This window comes from Epinephelus moara, chromosome 18 (assembly GCF_006386435.1).
Source record: "Epinephelus moara isolate mb chromosome 18, YSFRI_EMoa_1.0, whole genome shotgun sequence".
Classification (NCBI taxonomy): domain Eukaryota; kingdom Metazoa; phylum Chordata; class Actinopteri; order Perciformes; family Serranidae; genus Epinephelus; species Epinephelus moara.
In genome coordinates this window covers 13,460,555-13,482,967 of record NC_065523.1, presented here as the reverse complement: position 1 = coordinate 13,482,967, position 22,413 = coordinate 13,460,555, and the positions used below count along the sequence as shown (strand labels likewise).

Here is a 22,413-nt window from a genome sequence, read left to right as displayed (position 1 = left end):
GGGATTTACGGGGACAAAAAGGTTGCTGCATAAAAGCAATGACAGATGCAATTTACCGTGCAGATGATAAATACGTTTGTATCATACAGTAGCAGGCAGGTTTTGGTACTGCTCCTGGTGACAGCATCCCTACTCTGTAGTGGTAGCTGCTAGTGTGAGTGATTATGCGAGACGCTTTGTAGCAGCCAAATAGAGGCCACTGTACTGAGGGAAATAATCACCTCTGCTCTGTATCAACAGAGAAAACCTAACCACATGGCCCCGCCCATTAAAAACGGCTGACCAATCACAGAGTATAAAATACTTGATTTGTAAAATTGACCTTGAGCTTAGCAAATAGCGTTCTGTGTGGGCGTGGTCAACAAGGGTTCGGTTGCACTGGACGTTCCCCATCAACTTTTGCTACTAGACGAGCGTATTGAGCGTTGTGCAAAGCTACTTAGCTAGCGATATAACATACTCATTTTTTAAGATAGTTTGGTGTCGTGTCTGGCGCATTTCTGCTTTTTGTAATTCAGCCTGGAATTCGCAGTCGTCAACAAACCAACAAATTCCATAAGTGACGAGGAGACTCCATTTTCGTACGCGGCTGCCCGGGCTAGCCAGCAAGACGGCGGAAAGCTAGCTGGTTGTGTTGCTAGGCTAACTTTCCCGAGCCAGGCGATAAATTGTCTACCTGACGACACTTTCGTTGACTACAAAAGACTCCCAGGTATTTGTTCTCGAACACCACATTGTCACAATGCATCACCGTGAGAGCATGTAGCTTCATAGTTGGGCAGCGATCTGATGCAGTCATGTTACGTTAGCTGCAGACCTGCTAGTGCTACCATAATGTTAGCTTCCTCAGTCCTCAGCTGATAACCTCGTATATTTTCCCAGCAAGCTGACAAGCTAGGCTAATGTGCGCTCAGTTACATTCCTAACACACGCAACGTTACCATATACTAGCTAATGAAAACATAGTAAATACAATAATAAGAAGAACGGGAATCCTTGACCTGTTTGTGAGTTTATAGTGGGTCAGGTAACTAATGTAATGCTGTACTTGCAAATTACATGTTTTTGTAGTTTACACTCACTGTTTTTTAACATGTGTACATCATCACTGTCAGTATGAGTAAAAGCACGCCGTATACTGTCAAATCCAACTACCTCTTGCATGTAAAGCAACATGAGAAATGAATAATGACATTTTTTTTGTCTTGTTGTTTTATATATATTCACATAGTAGTGGAATGTCCATGTTTACCTTGTTCAGTTTTGTTGCCCTTGTTTTCGGCTGTTATGTCTATTTATATGGAAGTATGTTGATAGTAACAAAGCATGGGGTCAAATTCTTTGTATGTGCACACACTTACTTGGCCAATAAAGCTAATTAAGGTTCTGCACAAGGTAAACATAAACAATTGATTACAATGTACAAGCTACAAACAGATGAAGGGGTACAGCATGCTTGGACTATGTTTGACAGATTCTTACATGTTTACAATGTGTATTTAAACCATAAAAATATAATACATTGGTAAAGTAGATATTGCTCATATTCTTAACTTCCATGTAACATTCCCATTTACTGATTTTTGTTAAGATAGGACACAGAAAACAAATAAACTCCAGGTTGCATGACAGGGTTGTGAGCCCACTTACACAAGTGAGCAAGTACCTTAAGTCATTTGCAGACTGGGCCTGCTCAGATGCACAACTAATACATGACTGTGGTATGTTGTTGTCATAGTCATACTTTGACCCTGTGATTGCAGCATGCTGATGGTGGGAGGCAATGGACGGATGCACTAGAATGAGTGTGAAGGAGCTGTGTGAGACCGATGACCTGGCCACCGGTTTGGTGCTGGACCCTTTGTTGGGCTTCAGCACTCACAAAATGAACATCAGGTAATCTGTCGCACAAGATATGTCAATGTAAATATTAGCACAACAAATGTTAGAGTCTATTAAACTAGAAGTGTAAATCACAAGTTTCATCATGATACAATATTCTTTTTTTTTTTTTTTTTGGAAATCAGTAAGTATCCTTATTTTCTTTTCTTGGCTGCTTACCATTATCTGCCTGGTGCTAGGCCACCAGCACCATCTGAATGTTAAGGAGGGAGGTGCACTAGGATGGAAATTGTGACACAGACTTTTTAATGGGAATTTTTAAATAAAGGCACATCTTAAAGATGACTATATGTATAATGTTTTTACTTTGCATTCATGACAATGGATCGTTGATCATTGAATTCATTTATCAATCCAGATCGATGCATCATTACACCCTTACGATTCACACATGATCACATCTGTTGCTAATCATTTGTTAAATAAATAGGGTATTTCTTAAGGGGTTTCTGCATCAGTACACTGTTATTTTTCCTTTCTCTTTCTGACTGTTTGTATGTTTACTGGGACATGTATGAGCATGCCATGAAACTGAGGTGTCTATATACAGATAAGTTAAACATGTCTTCAATCAGAAAAGGATAGTTTGTGGAATCAAAGAACAGTGGTTAACTTCCTGTCCGGTAGCTGATCTGCACTCTAACACAGTCTTACACACACTCAACTCTGTTTACACTTAACTTAGGTGTATTGGAAACTATTCCCTTGCTCAACACAACAGTCAGAGTCCACACACTGTAATAGCTTTTGAAACTTTGACTTCAATGAAATAGACAGGATGTTACAGGATGTTAATGCGAGCCCTTTCTTTTCACTTGTAAGCCATCTGACCAATATCATAAGTTTGTTTTGATTATGCTGTGATTGATGCTCTCTGCTTCCAAAGCATTGTGGCAAATGGCCAGCTGCAAGAATGATGTAACTGGATCTTCTATTAAGGGGAATATCTACTATTTGATGATAATAATTAGCACAATAAAATATTATTTGTCATATTTTTATTATTATTTGTCATATTATTTGGCAGATTTGTTAATAATTTATATGTTTTTTAAATACAGTGTGAAAGTTGATGCAACTTTTCTGTCAAATTTAGGATACTTAAATACTTGTACTGGGAAAGATGCACAAATTAGGAGTCATTATTGCAGTTTTCAACAACATACATGTGATAATTATTTAGCCCTATTTAGAGTGGTGAGTGATTTTTGGTGTTTTTGTGATTTAATGTTCTTCAAGCACATCAAGAATAGAAATGTTAAATTAGTAACACTCATAAAAATCCAAATATCTTGAGAAGTGTATTTTTTTAACCTTGTGTCTTCCTTTGATCATGCCTAGAAGTGTTAACAGACAAGTCTAAGCTCAAACATGTTTTGATGATTTCAAATATACATGGTGATGACATCTCCTGAAATCTGTATTTAAAATTCTACTGTAAAAATGGCATTTTACACAGACACGCCTTAGACTAACATAGACTGTGTTTCGACTTTGCCCTATGACTGTTTCTGCTCTTCTTATATGCCATCATCTGCTTTTCTCTCCTCTTTAGTCCCCCACCAGAGATCCGGCGATGGGGTAACCTCAAAGAGACCCTGCTGCGCTTTCAGCGTACGCATGATTTCAATGCTACGTTCGAGGCGCTGACAGTGGGTGAACCGGCTGGTGACTACTTTAATGCTTTGGGAAGCCATCGACAGGAGCTGCTGAGACAACATGTATGCTTAAGAAGATTACAAATAAGAGATTACAAATAATAAGTATAGATATAGAAAAATGTTGCGCAAAATCACTAATTAAAATTAAATTAATTAAGACACAATGCATTTAAAATCCATCATGACATTTGTGCGCGAAGTCTCCTGCTTTTAGTGTCTGTATTAGGTTCATAGAAAGCTACTATAGATTCTTGAATTTGTCACTTGAATGTGAGAACACAATGTAAACCATCTATGATGTCTGCAGGTCTATCGCTATCTTGGTGCCTTCCTGTTGGATAGCGGCGTCAAGATAGAGTCCTGTGACAGATACTCCTCAGAGACCAACGGCGCAAAGATAACCTCAACAAGGCATTGGTAATCACTCATGCAAACATTGTATTTGCTCAGACAGTATATAGCTGAACAATAGCTGCTGCATTTCCTGGACTATGTTGTTTTTTTTTTTTATAATTGTAGATATGTGACGCTTGAATTGTTGCTCCGCAGGTTTGCAGGAGAGCGAGTAGAGGTCCTGCTGGGCTGCATAGCAGAGCTGAGCCCCGCTGACAGCGCTGTGCTGAGGGCAGGAGTCAATGACTTCAGTGTGATGTATTCCACACGCAAACGCTGCGCTCAGCTCTGGCTCGGGCCTGCAGCTTTCATTAACCATGGTGAGTTTGTTTGCATTCATGACTCATTCTTTCCCAGCACACACACGCACACAGATTTACCAATTCATAGTGTTCATAGCTGATTGGAGCTCTTGACTGTGAGTTTAATCGGCAGAACATTTTCACCTGCCAGGAGTACGTTTTTAAAGCGTAGTCCATGATCCAAATGACAAACAAATACAAATAATCAAAACACAAGATTGGAAGCAGCTGTTGGTCTCAAACTGATTGACAGGTCTTTTATTGCATGCGGTCACACTACACAGCAATTAAGTTTTATGATAATGTTTGATTACTGACATACAGCCTGAGAGGCCTATCGTTGCAATTGTGATACTGTCAGTAAAATACAAAATGCTGATTTTTCATGTGAAATCAAACCTTTCATTTCAAATATCTTTGCAATTTATTCGGTCAAAATGGCTTTGTGTGTCATGTAAGTACTACAAACATGCACATTTGTGAAAGTTTAATTTGTTCATCATAGAGGAAATACTTAGGAGCTGGATCAGATGCTCAAATATAGATATGGGGTCTGTTTTTGTATTACTGCATTGATCAGAATCCAGATTAACATTAAAAAAACTCCATCTTTTCTAGTTATTTCCCAAACACAGCAAAATAAGACTAAATAAGAAAATAACAAGACAGAGGGCAGAGTCTCTCTAGATAAATACACAGCCACACACTTGTAGTTGGTTGTAAGTGATGACTGAAAGGGATTACTTGTGTATGAGTCTATACATTAATTTTTTAAGGAAAATCCTGCATCTTCTATCTTTAATTTCTGCATGTTTAATGAGCATCACTTCTCTCAACATGAGCTTATTGTTTTGTACATGATGTTCTGCTGATAAAGCACTTTATTTTGGAATTTTTGTTAAAAATCTCAGCAACCTACCTGTGTCTCTCAAACTGAGATCAAGCCTTAACTTACTGAATTTTAAGATTGAAGTTTAACTTCAATTTTACTTCCTTTGTACACCTTTCCCTGCAGAAGTGGTAGCAACAAGTGTGTTATTTACATCAAAAACAGATATTTCATAAACTAATTTTGCACCACAGAGAAAATGTGCTTTAATTTAAGGGTAGTGGTGAATACGTTTTGTAGCCATGACTGTATCCGAATCAAAAATACTGTCGTGAAATCAAAAACAGCCCTGTGTAGAGCTGAAATGAGCAGTTAATCAGTCGAAAATAAGTCAACAACAATTTGGTAACTAATTAATGGCTGAAACAAAACAAAATTATTGGTTCCACCCTCTAAAATGTGATTATTTGCTGGTTTTCATGGTTTTCTATGATAATAAATAGAATGTTTTTGGGTTTGGCATGTTGGTCAAACAAAACAAGACATTTAGTCCTGAGCCAGCTGGGCTGTGGGAAATTGTGTTGAACATTTTTCACTACTGATTGACATTTTTTACACCAAATGATTAATTGCGAAAGGAATTTTGAGATTAATAGACAATAAAAATTTGTTGCAGCCCATGTATGTAATGTTTATTTAATTATTTCATAATTTTATCGCATGAACATTAGTCAGCCACAGAAGTCATTACAACAGATAAGCACAAGCAGAGTGCTCTCCACAGATCTCGTGTCAGGCTGTGGTGTGAAACGAATTGTAATGTGTTCAAAAGGTCCAGTGAAATTTGAGTTAATTCTTCAGTCCACTCAGAGGGCAGCCTCTGACAAGATCTGTTAATAATGTTTGAGAGTTAATCAGCTTAGCCTTTGAGCCTTTTGCAAAATGAATTCAGTACAAGACATCTGATCAACAAAAAGTCAAGTCCTTTATTCGTCACTGTGATTGAATTAATAACTTGAAATCTTTTATCTGTTTTTCTCTCTTTGTTTGTCCTCCTGTGTCGAAGACTGCAAACCAAACTGCAAGGTAATCACCTACATTTATTTATCATATGCAGTAAAGAGATTTGACAAAGTGAAATGATTGATGTATGACTTTGACAGATGCTTACATATTGTGAGATTTTGCATATTGAAAATTGTATTTTAGGCACAGAATTGCACTCTCCTTCTATTTCCTAACTGCTCTGTGTTTATGTATCCCATGGGCCAACCAAGCTTTGTCTTTGTCTTCTGTTTTTTTTTTTTTTTTTTGTCTTTCCCTTTTTCACCCGCCCAGTTCATCCCTGGGGAAAAGAATATCGCATGTGTTGAAGTGATTCGACCCATCTCACCTGGGGAGGAGATCACGTGTTACTATGGTGCCAGCTTTTTTGGGGAAGGCAATGAAATGTGTGAATGCTGCACCTGTGAGAGGTGTGTCCATCATCTGATCAGACGTTGTCTTTTATCATAGCTTGGTCTTTGCTTAGAAATGAACTTTTTTTTTTATCAGATATGAAAAATAATTACTAACTTGAATATCATTGTGTTATTTTAACTGTTCTTTAGGAACGGAGAGGGTCACTTCAAACACAGAGGAAAGCAGCCTGACTGTGAAGAAACAAAGGACCCCGTGGGGCAAAAGTACCGCCTGAGAGAGCGATATCTTCGTCATCACAGAGAGAAGGGTCACTTTCCTACAAGGCCGATAATACCAGGAATACACTCAGGTATCTTTAAAGGTAACTGCTCTAGGATTTAGTACTGTTGAAATAAAAGTAACAAATATTGACATTCAGCTAATTCAAACAGAAGAGCTGCATTGCCGGCTTCCTAAAAGCCCTCTCAGCACCACTGAAGTGGCTCAAAACCAACAAACAGAAATATTAGCTGCACAATGAAATTATACAGCAGTAATGTCAAGAATAACCGCTTGTGATACTAAAAGCTCGACAGCCTGCTTATCCCTTCAGTGGTTGTTAAATGCCCCATCAAATTTAAAGCGCTAAGGACAACCAACACTGCTCATTCATTAAGGTCCACTCAGTGTAAAATTTGTATAAACCTGGCTGGAATTCCAGTTTTAAAATGGTCATACATCAAAATCAGGACAATAAAATATCTGTTGAATATTTCTTTGTAAAAGTCAGATTTCAGAATGTACTGCTTGTATTGCCTCATACAGATAACCTAACATTATGAGACTCACAACTCACATGTCAGAATTATTGCTGAGTGAAACCTGTCCGCTGGTCTGAGAACATTTATTATGATTGAGGAATAGTTAGGAGAAATGTTTCTCTTTTTTTGCTTTGTTGTGTTTGTTTCCAAAACTATCACTGGACCAATTTCTGAGACAGTGTGCAAATAGTTATGGGTCAGTTGTAATCATGTTGGGATTTAAATTTTTTAGATGCTAAAATTATAAAACTATGATAAGAGCTGGGTGATGTGGAGAAAAAAAAAATACATTTCTAACCAACTACCTCTATTGATATTTTGACAATATTGTGGGGTTAACTATTTTTTTGCTTTCACAAAATATTTACACAGTTAAAAAAAAAAAATTGTCAAATAATCACCAGTAATGTGGACATAATCACTTAGTGGATAACGGCAAATAATACAATAGCTAGACAATTCTGATGAGTTCAGAAAACTTACCATAATGCAGCCTTTAAAACCAGGAAAAGACAACACTTGCGATATTCAAAATATAAGATGTTATTTAATCTCATGTCACCATATTAGTAGCCCTACTATGATAATAGTATCATTACAGAATTAAACAGTTTTACTTGTCAAACATGAAAGAATTTGGGTTGAAAGTCATCAATGTGACCTTTTTAATTCATTTGAAACTTGCATTATCTGCTGCAAAAAAATAATGCCAGTCCACTAGACATCTCTGTGCTATGTAAGACCTAAAAAAAGATCAGGCTAATGCAGCGAGTCAGCTGTCAAATGAACTTTTTGACTTTTTGTTACTCTTTGGAAACAAACGGGAGGGTTGAATTGCTCTCTAAGCACTGTGAATACATGTTTGAAATATGCCCTACAGACACATTGAGCCTCGTTTTAGAAAGCAGAAAGTATTGCCTCCTCATAATCTAAGGATTTATTGTAACATTGAATCTGCAAACATGTTAACTTACACAGTGTACTTAATTGTTAAATAATCCTGAAGCATTTGTCTTTTATCTTGTCTTTATTAGTGTGGTTAAGACAATACAAAACTTCAGCAGTGCAAGTTCCATGTGTGGGCTTCTGTAACCAAAGCAAAACAAATGACTTATCATGAAGGATTTAACATCATCATCATTTTATGACATCTCCGTCAGAAACAAACAGCTAACATTATCAACATGAACATCTGAACCATATACAAAAAGTTTTAAACTCTTAAATGGATTTGGTTAGATTTTTAACCTTCATGTGTTACTCAAATGTATGTGTGTACATACATGTAGGTGATATAGTTTTGATTAGGTGGCATGCCCTCCCTTTATCTTTGAGGAGCAGTTACATGGAGCTTTTCAAGCATGAGGGGTGTTCTGTAAATACTGTCAGTTTGCAAGGAGTTGTAATGCCACTTTAGGTTTTATATGTTAATGCTATCATGAAACTTGACAAAATACATTGAAAAATATTAATATTCAATATCATTGTTGATACCATGGGTAGACCATGAGGTACAGTTTAGTTAAAAGCTAAATATAACAAGGCTGTAACATGACAATGACAACTTTTCTTAGTTAGTAGCAGAGAACAGCACAATGACCATAGTAAACACATATAGATATAGATATATACACATATAGATAGATAATTTAAAGTTTATGTTTTCTCTTGCTCACATTCAGTGTCCATATACTTCTTCACTCTGATTAAGTGTTGGATAAAATATGGTAGAACGATAGCATTTGTAATATGCCCCTCTGTTGCTGTGATGTGTTTTGGGCCCGTAGGAATGATTGGTTGCTTCCTGTTAAAGAGAAAATATCCTAAAACTAGTTCAATATATTTCACAGTGAGTGTCTTTGTACACCCTGAACACTTTTGTCCCTCACCTTTGTGAGCATGATTACCACAGGATACCTTGGCATCTGCTGTGCAGTAAATAGCTAACTAAATAGAAAGGTAATGGTCACAGTTTAAAATATTGGTCACTTAAATCACAGTGTTTCTCCACAGTCACATCTCTGCAGGGATTCTGTCACTCAAATATATCCGTTGCTTGGCATTTAGTTTTAAACCGACATTATTAGTGTACTAGAGTTTTTTTTTAAATTATTGAATACAATATAATGTCAGTGTTTTTATTGTTTTATAATTAAAATATATGTTGAGCAAACAAGTTCAACTGCTTCTTTGTTGTCTTTTATTCATAGCCATCCCCTCAAGGAATTCCTTTACCCAGCAGATGAGGAGAAATGCCTTGAAGAACAGAAAATTTTGTCAAACAAAGAAGTGGAGACGAGAGAAGCACAGACGATCGGGAAAGCACCCACTGAAATCCTCGGCAGTGAAACAGTGTTGGACAGGTTCACTTTTGTCTCAAGTTCCTCTGAGGGACCTTAGAATCAGAGTGCGGCGCCACTCAGTGGATTTCTTACTCAACTGTAAGGATCCAAAGAGCAAAGAAAGGGCTTTGCTGAAACAACTGGAGGAAGTGAAGCCAAAAGATAACAGGCTGAGTGAACTGAATTCAACCGGGGAGGAAAATAACAACAGTGAGGTAAACCTGAAGCCTTTCACACTTAATTCCTCCATGCCAGCTCATCAGGAAAGTAGACCTGCAGAAAGTAGCGCAGGCCTCAATGGGAAGTCTGTCAAAGTGGTGGAGAGGCGGGCAGGTCCTAAGAAGTACTCTTCGAGAACAAGAAGCATGGTCACCACCACGCTTGTGCATCAAACAGGGTCCAGTGACACAGCCAACACTACAGCTGTTTGTCACCCCGTCAAAAATGGCAAAACCTGCAGTGCAATAAAACAAGGGAAGACTGAAAACACAGACACAGAGAGTCAAAGCAACAAGAGCACTGAGTCCTGCATCATTGACACGGCTCAAACCCCAGCCGCTGAGCAAACAGAGCACAGGACCATTAGAGCTTCGTCCCTGTTAGAAGTTTGTCAGAGTGTCACAGATGGAAAGAAGAAAGCTGGAGACAATCCACTAATATCACTGAAGCAATATCTTACAGTCAACCTAACAAGGTTATCAGTGCAACAGAGTGTAGGAGCAGAAAAGACCTCCGAAGAAGGGATAGGCAGAGTTGCAATAAGAGGAAGGGCGAGGCCGAGCCAGTGTCCCAAACCAGCGCCTCTGACAGTAAAACGACTGTCCAGATCACAGCAGAAGCAGGGAGGAGGTTCAGAGATCTGCACAGCTGAAGGTAATCGAGGGGTAAGGGAGATGTTTTTCAAGGCCATTGATAAAGTAAATTTAAGGAAACAACAATCAATTGAATCTGTTGGTAATTTGTCCCACAGCGTGAAAGGGGGAAATGGCAAGGTTATTGAAATACAAACAATGTCAGAAGAAAAAGATGATATACAGAAGGAGCAGCAGGATGTTTTAAAAGACAAAATTGAAGGGCAGAAAGAAAATAAAAATGCTGCATCTGCAATTGTGGAATGTGAGAGTAACAAGGGCCTGGAAGAAGTGAAAGAGTCGGATTGTAAAGTAGTACCCAGAGAAAAAACTAGAGGACAAAATAACGTACAGCATGTTAAAAATAAAGTTGAGGAGAGAGCTGTTAAACTATCAGAGCAAATGACTAGGAGTGTGAGTAAACGGCCAGTAAGTAGGCATGAAGAAGATATTGTTATAAAGCAGGCGAAGGTTCTTCTCTCTGATATTTTAAGAAAAGATAAGACCTTAATAGATAAGAGATTACACAGAGATATTGCAGGGCTTTCTACCTCAGCCTCTAAAGAAATGCAAAGTGCTGAGAAGGACGAAGAAACGACTGAAATAAATGGAGGCAGATACCATTTTTCGGTGCAGCGGAGGATGATGAGGCGAAGAAAGATGAGGCCTAGAGCAGTGAAAACAAAAACAGAAACTAAGCAAAGCACCAAGGGACACTTGAGCAAAGAAGTTCCAGCTACAGTGACAACTAAGTTGAGTGAGGATAATTTGCAGCTTCAGTCACCACAGGGGCAAAATTACCCTCAAGCTCCTTGCCTCAACCCACTACCTCATAAGTCACTGATTTCAGCAAAAGCTACGACTAATTTGCACCCAGACACCAACCCACAGGCACACATTCAGTCCAACATACCTCTGAAGAAACGTACATTTCGCAGTTCTGTGGAAATAGGCCCTGAACAAGGTGTGAATTCTGCTTCAGATAAAGCATCTAAAGAAGGAATTGAGTTAAAGTCATCCACAGAGCTGAGACAGGGTCCTACCACGTGTTCAGGAGAGAGTGGCAAAGTGAAAAGAGATGGTAAAGGTAGATTTAGAAAAACAGAGGTCCAGAGGTTAAACCCCCAAAGAATCACAAAACAGAACTCCTTGAAGCGAGTTCTTCGGTCCCGATCTAATGAAGTTCAGCAGCGAAGCCATTTATTGAGCAAAGTTCGAAAGTGTAAATTAGAGAGGCAAGACGAGGGTGACAGCGACACAGCTCAGACACCAGAGAGTGATAAGCTTGCAGAGGACAAACAAGCTGAGGGTCCTTCTAAAATCCAAGAGCAGAATGATAAAAATCCAACTCCGAATAAATCTGAAAATGAGGATGAGGTGGAAGAGTTAATCCAGCAAAGTGATTCGGAGGACACAAAGCCGGGCCTCGATTTTAAGATTCGTTTAAAGAGGAGGAGAGGGAGAGTATGGGAGATGCAAAACGCAGGACTCGAAAATATGGCATTAAAAACAGAAAAGGGAGACGAGTCGGTGACATGTGATCCTTTCAAAGCCATCATGGATTCTGTGTCAATTTTAAACATGGAGATGGAGGCAGCTCAGGCTCATGTGCAGGCTAGTAAGAAGTCAAAGAACAGACTGCATCGTTTGAAAAAACGAGGTGAGAGGCTGAGTGAAAGGAAAATTACAAGTGCATGCTCAGATGCAAAATCAGACAAAGACCTTGAAAATGTTGAAAATGTGTGTGTGGCGAGTGAAATGCCCAGTGACAAAGTAGAAATTAAAGAGAAGCTTGATAAGGAACTTCTAGATGGATTCAAAGTGCTGCCAGAAAAAAATGAGAGTTGTAAAGATGTCAGTGATATGTCAGCTGCAGGGCAAGAAACGAAAATTGAAGATCGTTTTGTAAAGAATTGCTGCTTGTTTGAAACTGGGTCACATCAGAAACTCGAGCCTGAACTGGATTCAAATGGTTTTCCATTACCAGTAATTAAACTACGCAGAAAGACAGAGGATATCTGGGAGGTGGACAGCAAAGGGGAGCTCATACAAACTGAACTTAAAGAAGAGCCCAAAGTTAAGAATGAGATGAAAGGTAACATTTTAGGGAAACAAAAGAAAGGATGTCTTGATTTTGGCAAGCTAAAAGAAGAGTTCCCGCCTTCACAGAGAGTGAACAGCAACCCAGCCCTTCTGAAAGCAGAGCCGCCACCATTTTCCTTGTCTCTGTCACCGCTGTCGCTGTCTTCCCCTCTTAATGACAATAAAACTGAAGTTATATCCTCGGCTGCAGATGCAATCACTGAAAGGCCAGAGATGAACAGCGGAGGAAGGAAACAGAGGCATAAAACGGAGAGAACACGGAAGTGTGGGCCCGTAGAAACACCCACCCCCTGTCTTAGTCACACTCTCCAACAAATTGACAACAGTCTCTCTAGGCTCTCCGAGGGCTTGTGTTCATCTCAGACTTTGGAAAAACCAACAGCATGTTCCAGTGCTGCTAATTCTGTCATCCAGCCCCCGTCCCAGTCTCCTCCATTCACAACTGCAGATAACATGCTTTCCGGTGAGCCCAGCTTCACAAACTGCTGTGACGATATTCTGGACTTTCAGTGTCTCAACTTTGAGGGCTATTATCAGCCGCAGAACATACTTCCATCTTCCCCATCAGATCTGTGTTCACTGGACCCACCCACAGATCCTTTCAGCAGTCCTCTCTCTCACAGCCCAGCTGACACATGGACCACTGAGACGCCATACCTTGGCCCTCCCAGTCCAGGAAATAACTTTACCAGTGAGGATCTGCAGTTTTTTCCAGGTCTTATTTCTTCCAAAAGTGACTCCGTTCCTCTGGAATGTGAAGCTAAGGATACCTCCAAAGACAGAAACCCACCCAACCCCAACTTCAGTTTTTCAGCTCTTGGCAACTCTGACTTCACTGCTAAGGATCGAATTCTAAGTAAAAATCCAGGAACAAGGCTGACCAAAGAAGACCACAGAACTCAGTCCTTTCCTGTGGCCAGCAAGCCTCGGTTGTTAAGTGCAACGCCATCTTCTGTTACATCTCACACTCCTGTTACTTTAACCCAGCCCCCCATCAACGTCAAGGCAAGCACCAGCCAATCAAAAGCTCAGTCAAACCTCAAAACCCAGGGCCCCTTCCATCGTGTGGCCATTCCTAATAAATCCCAATCTTTTTCAAGTAGTCAGCCAAACACAGTCAGAGGAGTGCCCCAGAGTTGCTTGACTAAATCCGTCCCATCATCGCAAATGTCCAACAAATTCCTCTCTCCTCAGCTCTTCACTGTGAAAACTCCCAATCCTCCTGACAACCCATTCAAATTCCAGGAGAAAACCTCGACAGTTATTCACAGGGTGCTTAAGTTTCAGGACGGGAACCAGAGTCAGAACTTGTATAGTGCACCTTGTAGAGACGCTGTGGCTGCTGGCAGCCCGATCGTCATGTCCAGAACACTTGCTGCAAAATCAGGTGCTACTGAGAAGACCCAGCAGAGTCAGAAACTAGCTATTGGTACAGACAGCCACCATAAAGGCAACATTCAAGGGTTTGGAAAAGATGTCAACCATCTTGGTTCCTCCAGCAACCCCAACAGGTCCAACCCTCATTTCAACAAACCCAGCTCCTCTTTCCCTCAGTCTTTTCATAAAAATAAGATGTTATCTGACAAACATGAAAGTGTTGAAACCAACATGGCATACAAAAATCTTTCAACGCTGCCAAGGCCTTTCTTCTTTCCTAGCAAAATGTCTGATGGCTATTCATCACCACAAGACAAGAAATCCACTCCGACGACCTCAGACAAGCACCAGCCATGTTACACTCAGCAAGACCCTTTTGATTATAGCTTCAGCTCGTCTCTTTCACCCATGCCTCAGCACAACAGCCCCCAAGTGGCCCATAGTACACCTCCTGGTACGCCAGCACCAGCAAACAAGGGTCAGTCTTCAACCTCCACAGCCTCTTTACCTTACGGCTATCAAGGTCCTCCTTACGTACTAAACTTCAGTGGAGATCATTCATTGACCCTGGGTCTCAGGGATGGGGCTGAGGGTTACTCGGGATTAGGCTCAACTAACTACACCTACCATTGTTTGATGGAACCTTCAGGCACGCAAGGGCGACTGGTTCTCGAGCCTTGTGGACCCCAGATGTCTAACCCAGCATCTTTTTCCTTGGGTGGATTTTCAGGGCTCAAAGGTCAGGAGGAACATTGCAGGAAGGACATGCAGCAGCAGTGCCAGCCCGGGGAACACCAAGGAGCATCACACTATGGACCTGTTCCATCGTCTCACTCTATGGGTGCCACAAAACCCAAGAGGGTGAGGTTAGTTGTGACAGATGGCACAGTGGACTTAGATCTCCAGTACTCGGATTGATTTATACCCACCAGAGTCGCTGGATCCCAGAATACATTTGGATGTTGTTTTGTTCAATGGGGATTATATAGAATCTGCCACAAGATGTTTTTGTAAACACTGTAATTCATAGTCTACCAGTTATTAAAGCCCGCTGACTGATTGACACTTTTCTAAATCATTATTTTGATGGACTGTTAATGTATGAATGACTTGTACAGGATTTTATGTAAAGCGGGCGCATCAGCGTGTTTTAACTACTGTATGATTTTTAAAAAATAAATAAATATCCGCTACAATTTGCTGAGAATACCAAATTAAAAATGCAGAAAGAAAACAAAGCATTAAATATATTTGTGAGTAGGAGTTTGACCTTACAGACCCTGTAAACAATGGAAGCCCTCTTACTGTACTGTAACATAGCTGTGTGACTTTTTCTATACCATGTATGGCGGTAGAGACAAGAGCACCATCGTGGTTGCTGGTACTTGTATTGGTTGGTTTTAAAAAGGCAGCTTTGTGCCTCAGTCTTTGATATGTTCTCGTGAATTTCTTTTCTTTGTGATGGGAGTTCTCCCACTTGGAAACATTTAGATATTACCATTTTACATCACGAAAAGTGACAATCTTCTCACAGAGTAACTCACTTTTGTCATTTATTTGGTCTTTCTTTTTTTTCTAAGGAGTTAATGAATATTATACAGAAACCAGAAGGATAAGTTATGCATCACCTGCAATAGTTAGTTATGTTGTCACTGATGGAGCTACACGTTTATAGGTGTTTATATTGTAAGCAGAGTTATTTGCTGTCAATTGTGGAAGTCACGCGAGCATTCCCCTCATGTAATGATGTACTGTATGTTGAACCCATTAGACATCAGTGGGCAGGAGCGTTCAGTGTGACTGCACAGCCTTACATTACTACCATGAAAATGTACTGTCTTGATATGGAAAGGCCAATTATTTATTTTAATATCCTCATCCTTGAAATGGTGCTTTCATGTAATTTATATTTCACGTTGATTGTTCAGACTATTAAATGTTTTTTATTATTATTTAATGGGACAAAATACTGAACTGAATATTTACATCAAGTATTTAATTTCACAGCCTTTTGACATCTTATTCAATTTTTCAGTTGTTACAAGTAAAACTTTCTCTGTCTTTTTTCTAATTGGCAGTTAGTCTTACTGAAAGTCTGCTGTAGAAATGTACAAATGTAGCCTATATCATTAAAGACACTTAATTCTTTTTTTGCATTTCTGTCTTTGACTCTCTTTTTAATACTTAATTCCAAGAGACCACAAACTTTTATCTTTTATGTAACATTCCTTCTGTAATTTTGCAGTGTTATATACAGGGTTCCTGCGGACCATAAGAAAGTCTTAAAAAGGCTAAAACATGATACATACAGATACATTTTATTTAGCTTTTTTGACTCTGCATTGTAAATCTCAAAATAATTAACATCTTTTTAAAAAAAAAAAATAATTGACTGAATGCCTCACACTAATGTGACACAATCAGGCCTGCAGAACAAACAACACTAATATTTTTGCAAAAGGTTCTTCAAACTGAGCGTGATCATCAGTAGAATCTCGCATGCAAAGTGAGAAACACAAAATCACCAAGAAACTCATCAACAAATGCCACAAGTTTATTTCCCAGCTCCGCTCTACCCATGTCTCTGTCACGAGACATAAAAGTAAAAATAAACACCCCAAGTAATAAATTAAAGTCAGTTCTTTTTTTTTCCCTTCGATACTGATTATTGTAAAATTAGTCTTGAATTTAATTCTCAGTGTCATTAAAAAGTCCTTAAAAGTCTTAAACCTAATTTGCCTTAAGCTGTAGGAACCCTGTGTAAAGCCTGTTGATTTGATAGGTTAAGACATCCGTTACATTACTTGTACTACCTCTCAAGCCTGTGCTATATGATGTCATTCCTAATGGCATACCTTTCTTTTCTATGTAATTATGCCCCTCATAATTAAACACCTCACTCTATCATCATTATATTCAGATTAGAGCTTCAATTGATGATTGTTTTTATTATTGATTAACCTACTGATTAGTTTCTTGATTATGTGTGTGTTGTCACACGAAGTAGTGAAAAGTGCTGTATAATTTCCTTTAAGTTGCTTGTTTTATACAACAGCTGTTCAAAATCCCAAAGATAATCAGTTTATTGTGGTTTAATACAAAGTAAACAATTCATGAAACTATTAAATGGTGAAAAGTAACTAAGAACATTTATTCAATTACTGTACTTAAATACAATTTTGAGATACTTGTACCTCAGTAATTTAATTTTTCACTGCTTTGTGCTTATACTACTCTACATTTCAGAAGTAAATACACTTTTCACTTCACTACATTTATTTGACAGCTGCAGTTAGTTCATCCATCAGCATAATCCAGTTATATGTATGATTCTAAAATGGCCGTTATGAGTACTTTTACTTTTGGTACTTTAAGGCTTGTGCTTGCAATGGAGCATATCCAAACTGTGGTATTGCTACTTTTGCCCCTGTTACAGACATTCAGACAGGGCTCCCACAGGTCCTTGAAATCCTTGAAAGTTTGTGCATTTGAGAAAAAAAATCAAGGCCTTGAAAGGTTTTGAAAATAGATACTCAAATAGACATGGGTCATTAAAAAGTGCTTTAATTTATATATTTTGTGCAAGAATAAATAAATATATATATATATATATATATATTCACTTACTTATTAGCTAAATATGCTCTTTATATATGCCTACTAGTAATAATTCTCAGTGTTGTAACTAATTTACCTTGATCCATGTCTGAAACTGTGCTGTGTTGGGTCCTTGATTTGAGGAAACTGGCCTGTGAAGTCCTTGAAAGCTCCTTGAATTTGATGTTTAAGAATTTGTGGGTATGTCCACCACAGCATTCAGTCAGAGGAACAAGATATGGTCCTGACATCATTGTTCGAAGCTACAGTCAAGTGTGCAGAGGAAGTTGTTTACTGTCAGTTCAGATTTACTCTGTCCCCCTCTGTTTAACTTCATATTCTCTCTCCTCCCGTTCTAATGTATTCATGTGGTTGATTTCAAAGCTCGGGGCGAACGTTCATCCTCCTGGTTTAGTGCTCAGCCTTTACCTTCTTCCTCTCTACCTGTGCTTTCATCCTACTCAGCCAGTGTTTGCGTTCTTTCCCTCTTCTCCTCATCTCCTGCAGCACATGACCCACTTCTGCTTTTCTTTCTAGCTCTCAGTAGCAGTGGAGCAGTTAATTCTGATGCCAAGTATAACAGTTTTCTCATAATGAGGACAGAAAGAGAAGGAGAGATTATCCCTTATTGTAGTTAGGGAGAGGGTGGATGGTGAAGTTAAAAGGACAGAACAACCAGGAGAAAGTAGGGGAGAAAAACTGTGACGAATATTAATATTTAAACCTAGTGTTTTTCAGCTATCATAACAGAGTACACAGGTTTATTCGGCTGCGATTCACACACTCATTAAGCAAACATTCATTTTACTTTGGTTGCAGCAATAATCAGAACGTGACTCCTTCAGTTTTTTCTCCTCTAAAGCGGTGGTAGAAAGGACCATTTACTTAGAACCAACTGGTTCTGTGGTAAAAGGTCCCCTGTGACTGATAATTATATATGACATTATCAAATTGTTTTTGTAAGCAGGATTTAATGTTTCAGCTGGTCAATGTGGAGCTGAAGTACTTAGCATACATTGTGTAAATTTAGCCCACTGATTCCCAACCTAGGGGTGGGGCCCATCTAAAAGGTCACAAGATAAATCTGAGGGGTCATGACATTATTAATGAGGACATTTTCTAAGCAGGTGGGGGTTTCTGGCACAACTTCACCTACTTGCAAGTTGCATAGAGACAGGAAAGAAGTGGAAAGAGGTCAAAACTCCAGCAACACTTAATAGGGTAAAGAAAAACTACTGTAAGACCAATATGTTTTGGCTTGTGACCCTCATCAGGGTCATCATGAAACATAATGCAAACAATATTTAACAAGGATAGGCATGAAGCAGGGGGAAAACAACAACAAAAACTCATGTCCCTTATTGGACACTCGCCTTGCCTATCTGCCCATCAGGGACAGCAATTGGCCTGAAGCCACATGACCATAGACCTAACCCACCTTTGTAATTACGCCACTTTTTCTTTTCCCTCCTTCATTCCTATCTTATTTAAATTTTGTTTGTAGTATGTTTCATGATGACATTGATGAAGGCCATATACCGAAATGCCTTGGTCTTACAATGAAGTTCTTCTGTATATTACAAATGTTGCATTTTACCTCATCATCATGCACGTTTATTGCCTTAAAATTTTAATAATGTAGTAACAACCTTCAGATTAATATGCTGGAATAAAGCATAGAATATTTCCCTCTGAAATGTTAAGTAATATGAAATTAATTAAATGGAAATAATCAAGTCAAGTACAATACCTTGAGAGAACTGCACTAATACAATTCCTGAGTAAATGTACTTAGTGACTGTCTTTCCCTGCTTTTAACCTCTTTTACTGCATGTAGCATTGTTTTAAAGAAAATACAACAGAATTCCATTTTGTGCAACATGAAATATTTTTTCAACTGCGCTGGTTTTCCACATATTTAATTCATTAAATCACCACCCTACTCTCTCCTCGTCTTGTGTACATCACAATTCCATTAAACTCTAACTACATGTATGTATGTAGCCACTTGCCTCCATGTTCCTCATATTCAGGACTCTGGGGATTATAATCTGTCATGTGAGCGCTGCACGGCAGCAGCAGCAGCCCTGTGAAATGGCTGACAGTGTTGAGTTGCTGTTGGATTTTGTTCTAGAGTGGTTGAACCACTGTCAGCAGCAGTAGAGCAGTCGCCCTTGCGGTGGAGGAGCAAAGAAACAAACGTTCTGTAACCCTGAGACACAATCTTAGTCTGGGAGGAGAGAGGAAACACATTCAGAGGAGAGAGCTTTAGAAAGGTGCACTGGCAATGCACATTATTTCCCAGGTGACAAGTGGCAGAGGCTGCAAATGACTGGCTACAGGCTGAGGTGTCAGTGCATTAGTGTAAATTATGACTGTAACAAAACCCTGTGTGTGTGACAGAGGGGGCTGAATAAACACGTCAGCTGCACAAGCAGGGATATTGTTCTTATCATTATTATGGCTATCTTTCTTTATTAAGTCTGACTGTCTGCTATTAAGGCAACTCCCTCCTCTTCGTGTACAAGCCACAGTCGCTTGTGTGGTTTTGATGAAGCACAGCAATCCTTTTTAGCTTACTGCAACTGCTTGCTTACTCTCCTCCAATTAATAGTGTCGGTCCAGCTTGAGCCTGATGAACAAAACCTGTTAAACACTCCCTCTGATACATACGGACTCAATCAGTCAAAGCATCAGCGCTGGCAGTTGCAGGCTGACTAATCAATGCAAACCTAATTTAAAGAAACCAATAGATCAGATGGTGTAATACTTTTAATACTGTGTGAGAAAGTTACCTCCGCATGAGTCACCGGCTGAGTGAAGAGGTGGACAGCCCCCGCTGTGCAAGGTTTCATTTCATTCACATCAGTTTCTGAATGCACAGCTTGGAGCTAATGGATGTAATGCTAATGAGTGAAAATACAGTGAAGGCTGGTAATGTTTATAGTTAATAGGACCACTTCAAGAGCTGAGATGTCAGGGTTTGCCTGTCACCCTGACCTTTGCTTTGAAGCACAGACTGCCTCACCATGCCTGTGATATGATTCCATGGCATGGCATTTGCTTCACTCAAGTTCAAGACCCCTCCCAGTGATATCAGGTTTTTAACCTTATGAACATGTCCATATGGTGTTTTTATATGCTACAAGACATATCATGAGCAAACTAAGCAGTTAACATCATGGCTGAGCATTTTTGCCTTGGAACTGCAGTATACCAATGACAAAAACACGGATTCAGACTTCCAGGGTTTGTTGCTCCACAAACTCAAGGAACCAATCGCGTCAACTTGTGAAACAAAGGCTATCAGAGGAGAAGCAGGTGAAGCTACTGTTGGTGTTTTGCAAGTTAGGTTTCACTTTCACTCCAACTTGACATTAGCAACACATTATTAGCTGTTTGCTAACATAGTCAAGCCAAAAGCTAATATTATCTGTTACCGTTTGAGGTGAGCAGTTATGCTTGAGCTGCAGGACAGTGGCTAAAGGGCAGGACTAATTTGCATGCTAATTGAGGCAAAGGTATAGATTTAAATCTTACTATATAATGAGGAAAACTCTGTCTCTAGGTGTGTCTGTGTGTCTGTTCCACATTTTTCTCCTCACTGACTTGGTCAATCCATGTGAAATTTGGCACAGTGGTAGAGGGTCATGGGAGGATGCAAATATTACATCAATTGGCCAAAGGGGGGCGCAACCGATTGAAATTGCAAACTTTGAATGGGCTTATCTCATGCCCCATATGTCATACAGACATGAAACTTTGCACAGAGATGCCTGTCCTCGTGAAGAACAAATTTGCCCCAAGAACCCATAACTTCCGGTTATATAGATTTTCTGCCATTTCGAATTTTTTGAAAAACACTTAAAACCGATCTAGGAAGTTCCTTCCTAGGAAGTTTGACCGATCTGCATGAAACTAGGTGAACATAATCTAGGGACCAATATCTAAAGTTCCCTCTTGGCAAAAGTTGGAAAACGTACTAAAACTGAGCTTCTATAAGGCAATGAATATTGCGGAGGGCGTGGCTCATCACATAAAGGTGTGTAACATCTCAAGGGTTTCACCGATCACCACGCAACTTTGTAGGCATATGACCACACATAATCTGAGGATCAAACAAAAAGGGGGCGCTAGAGAGCTAATTTCTTATCTAGGCCTAACCAGCATATTGATTTTTACTAAACTTGGTAGATATGTAGAACAGGACGCCTCAAGGTGACTGGAGAAACTCTAATTGGCAACTGGGGGGCGCTATAACAACAGAAAAATGCTTAAAAATGGCTAAAATGCGACTGATCGCTGTGGCTCCCCCTGTGGCCGAATGTTGTTGTTTTGTTTTTTTTAATTTTTGATGTGACTAAGTCATGGTATGGTATGCTGTACATAATCACGGAAACTGTCAGTGTGTCATTCTGTCAGTCAGTTATTTTGTCTGTCCCACATTTTCCCTGACGTGGTCAATCTATGTGGAACTGCATATAGGCTTTGAGGATTGGCATAGGTAGAAGGTGACAAAGCTACCAATGGGTATGGACTAGTCTAATTTATTTTAAGGCATGAAGGGATTTCTAGCAGAAAAAAAGCATCATCAATGCCAGGACAGGAACTTTAAAAGATCTCTTCACATTATTCAGAGCATATCTATGATTCAGTGATTGTCTGCATGTGGCTCTCAACATGGAGGTGGCTAGCAGCTAATGGTGCTAGCAGCATGAACATTGTTAACAACAGCAACAGTGCTGGCAGGGCTAACTTGTTAACCAGGGGGAACCTGAACTTCTGCAGCATTGCTGTCCCAATATCAGTGGTAACAGCAGTAACTGCAGAGTGG

At 39.4% G+C, this 22,413-nt stretch overlaps 1 protein-coding gene across 2 annotated transcripts; it reads left to right on the top strand.

The window, feature by feature from the left end:
- The first annotated feature begins 348 nt into the window (after nt 1–348).
- kmt5c (lysine methyltransferase 5C) lies at nt 349–16,138 on the top strand. Of its 2 annotated transcripts, none has more exons than XM_050068166.1 (9): nt 349–712; nt 1,764–1,896; nt 3,458–3,623; nt 3,871–3,980; nt 4,113–4,276; nt 6,154–6,173; nt 6,426–6,562; nt 6,698–6,858; nt 9,520–16,138. In XM_050068166.1, exons 2-9 carry the CDS (start codon nt 1,784–1,786, stop codon nt 14,898–14,900), a joined length of 6,252 nt encoding a protein of 2,083 aa, XP_049924123.1. In that variant the 5' UTR covers nt 349–712; nt 1,764–1,783; the 3' UTR covers nt 14,901–16,138. The 2 variants fall into 2 exon arrangements, with proteins under 2 accessions (XP_049924123.1, XP_049924122.1); XM_050068165.1 differs by having other exon boundaries at nt 6,698–6,870.
- The last annotated feature ends 6,275 nt before the right edge of the window (nt 16,139–22,413 follow it).

What these genes read in the sequence shown, in the direction of transcription:
- kmt5c (XM_050068165.1), top strand. Translation starts at nt 1,784, where the DNA reads ATGGACGGATGCACTAGAATGAGTGTGAAGGAGCTGTGTGAGACCGAT. An exon ending in TGCAGCTTTCATTAACCATG is followed by an intron (nt 4,277 to 6,153) that starts GTGAGTTTGTTT and finishes CCTGTGTCGAAG; the next exon opens with ACTGCAAACCAAACTGCAAG. An exon ending in GAATGCTGCACCTGTGAGAG is followed by an intron (nt 6,563 to 6,697) that starts GTGTGTCCATCA and finishes ACTGTTCTTTAG; the next exon opens with GAACGGAGAGGGTCACTTCA.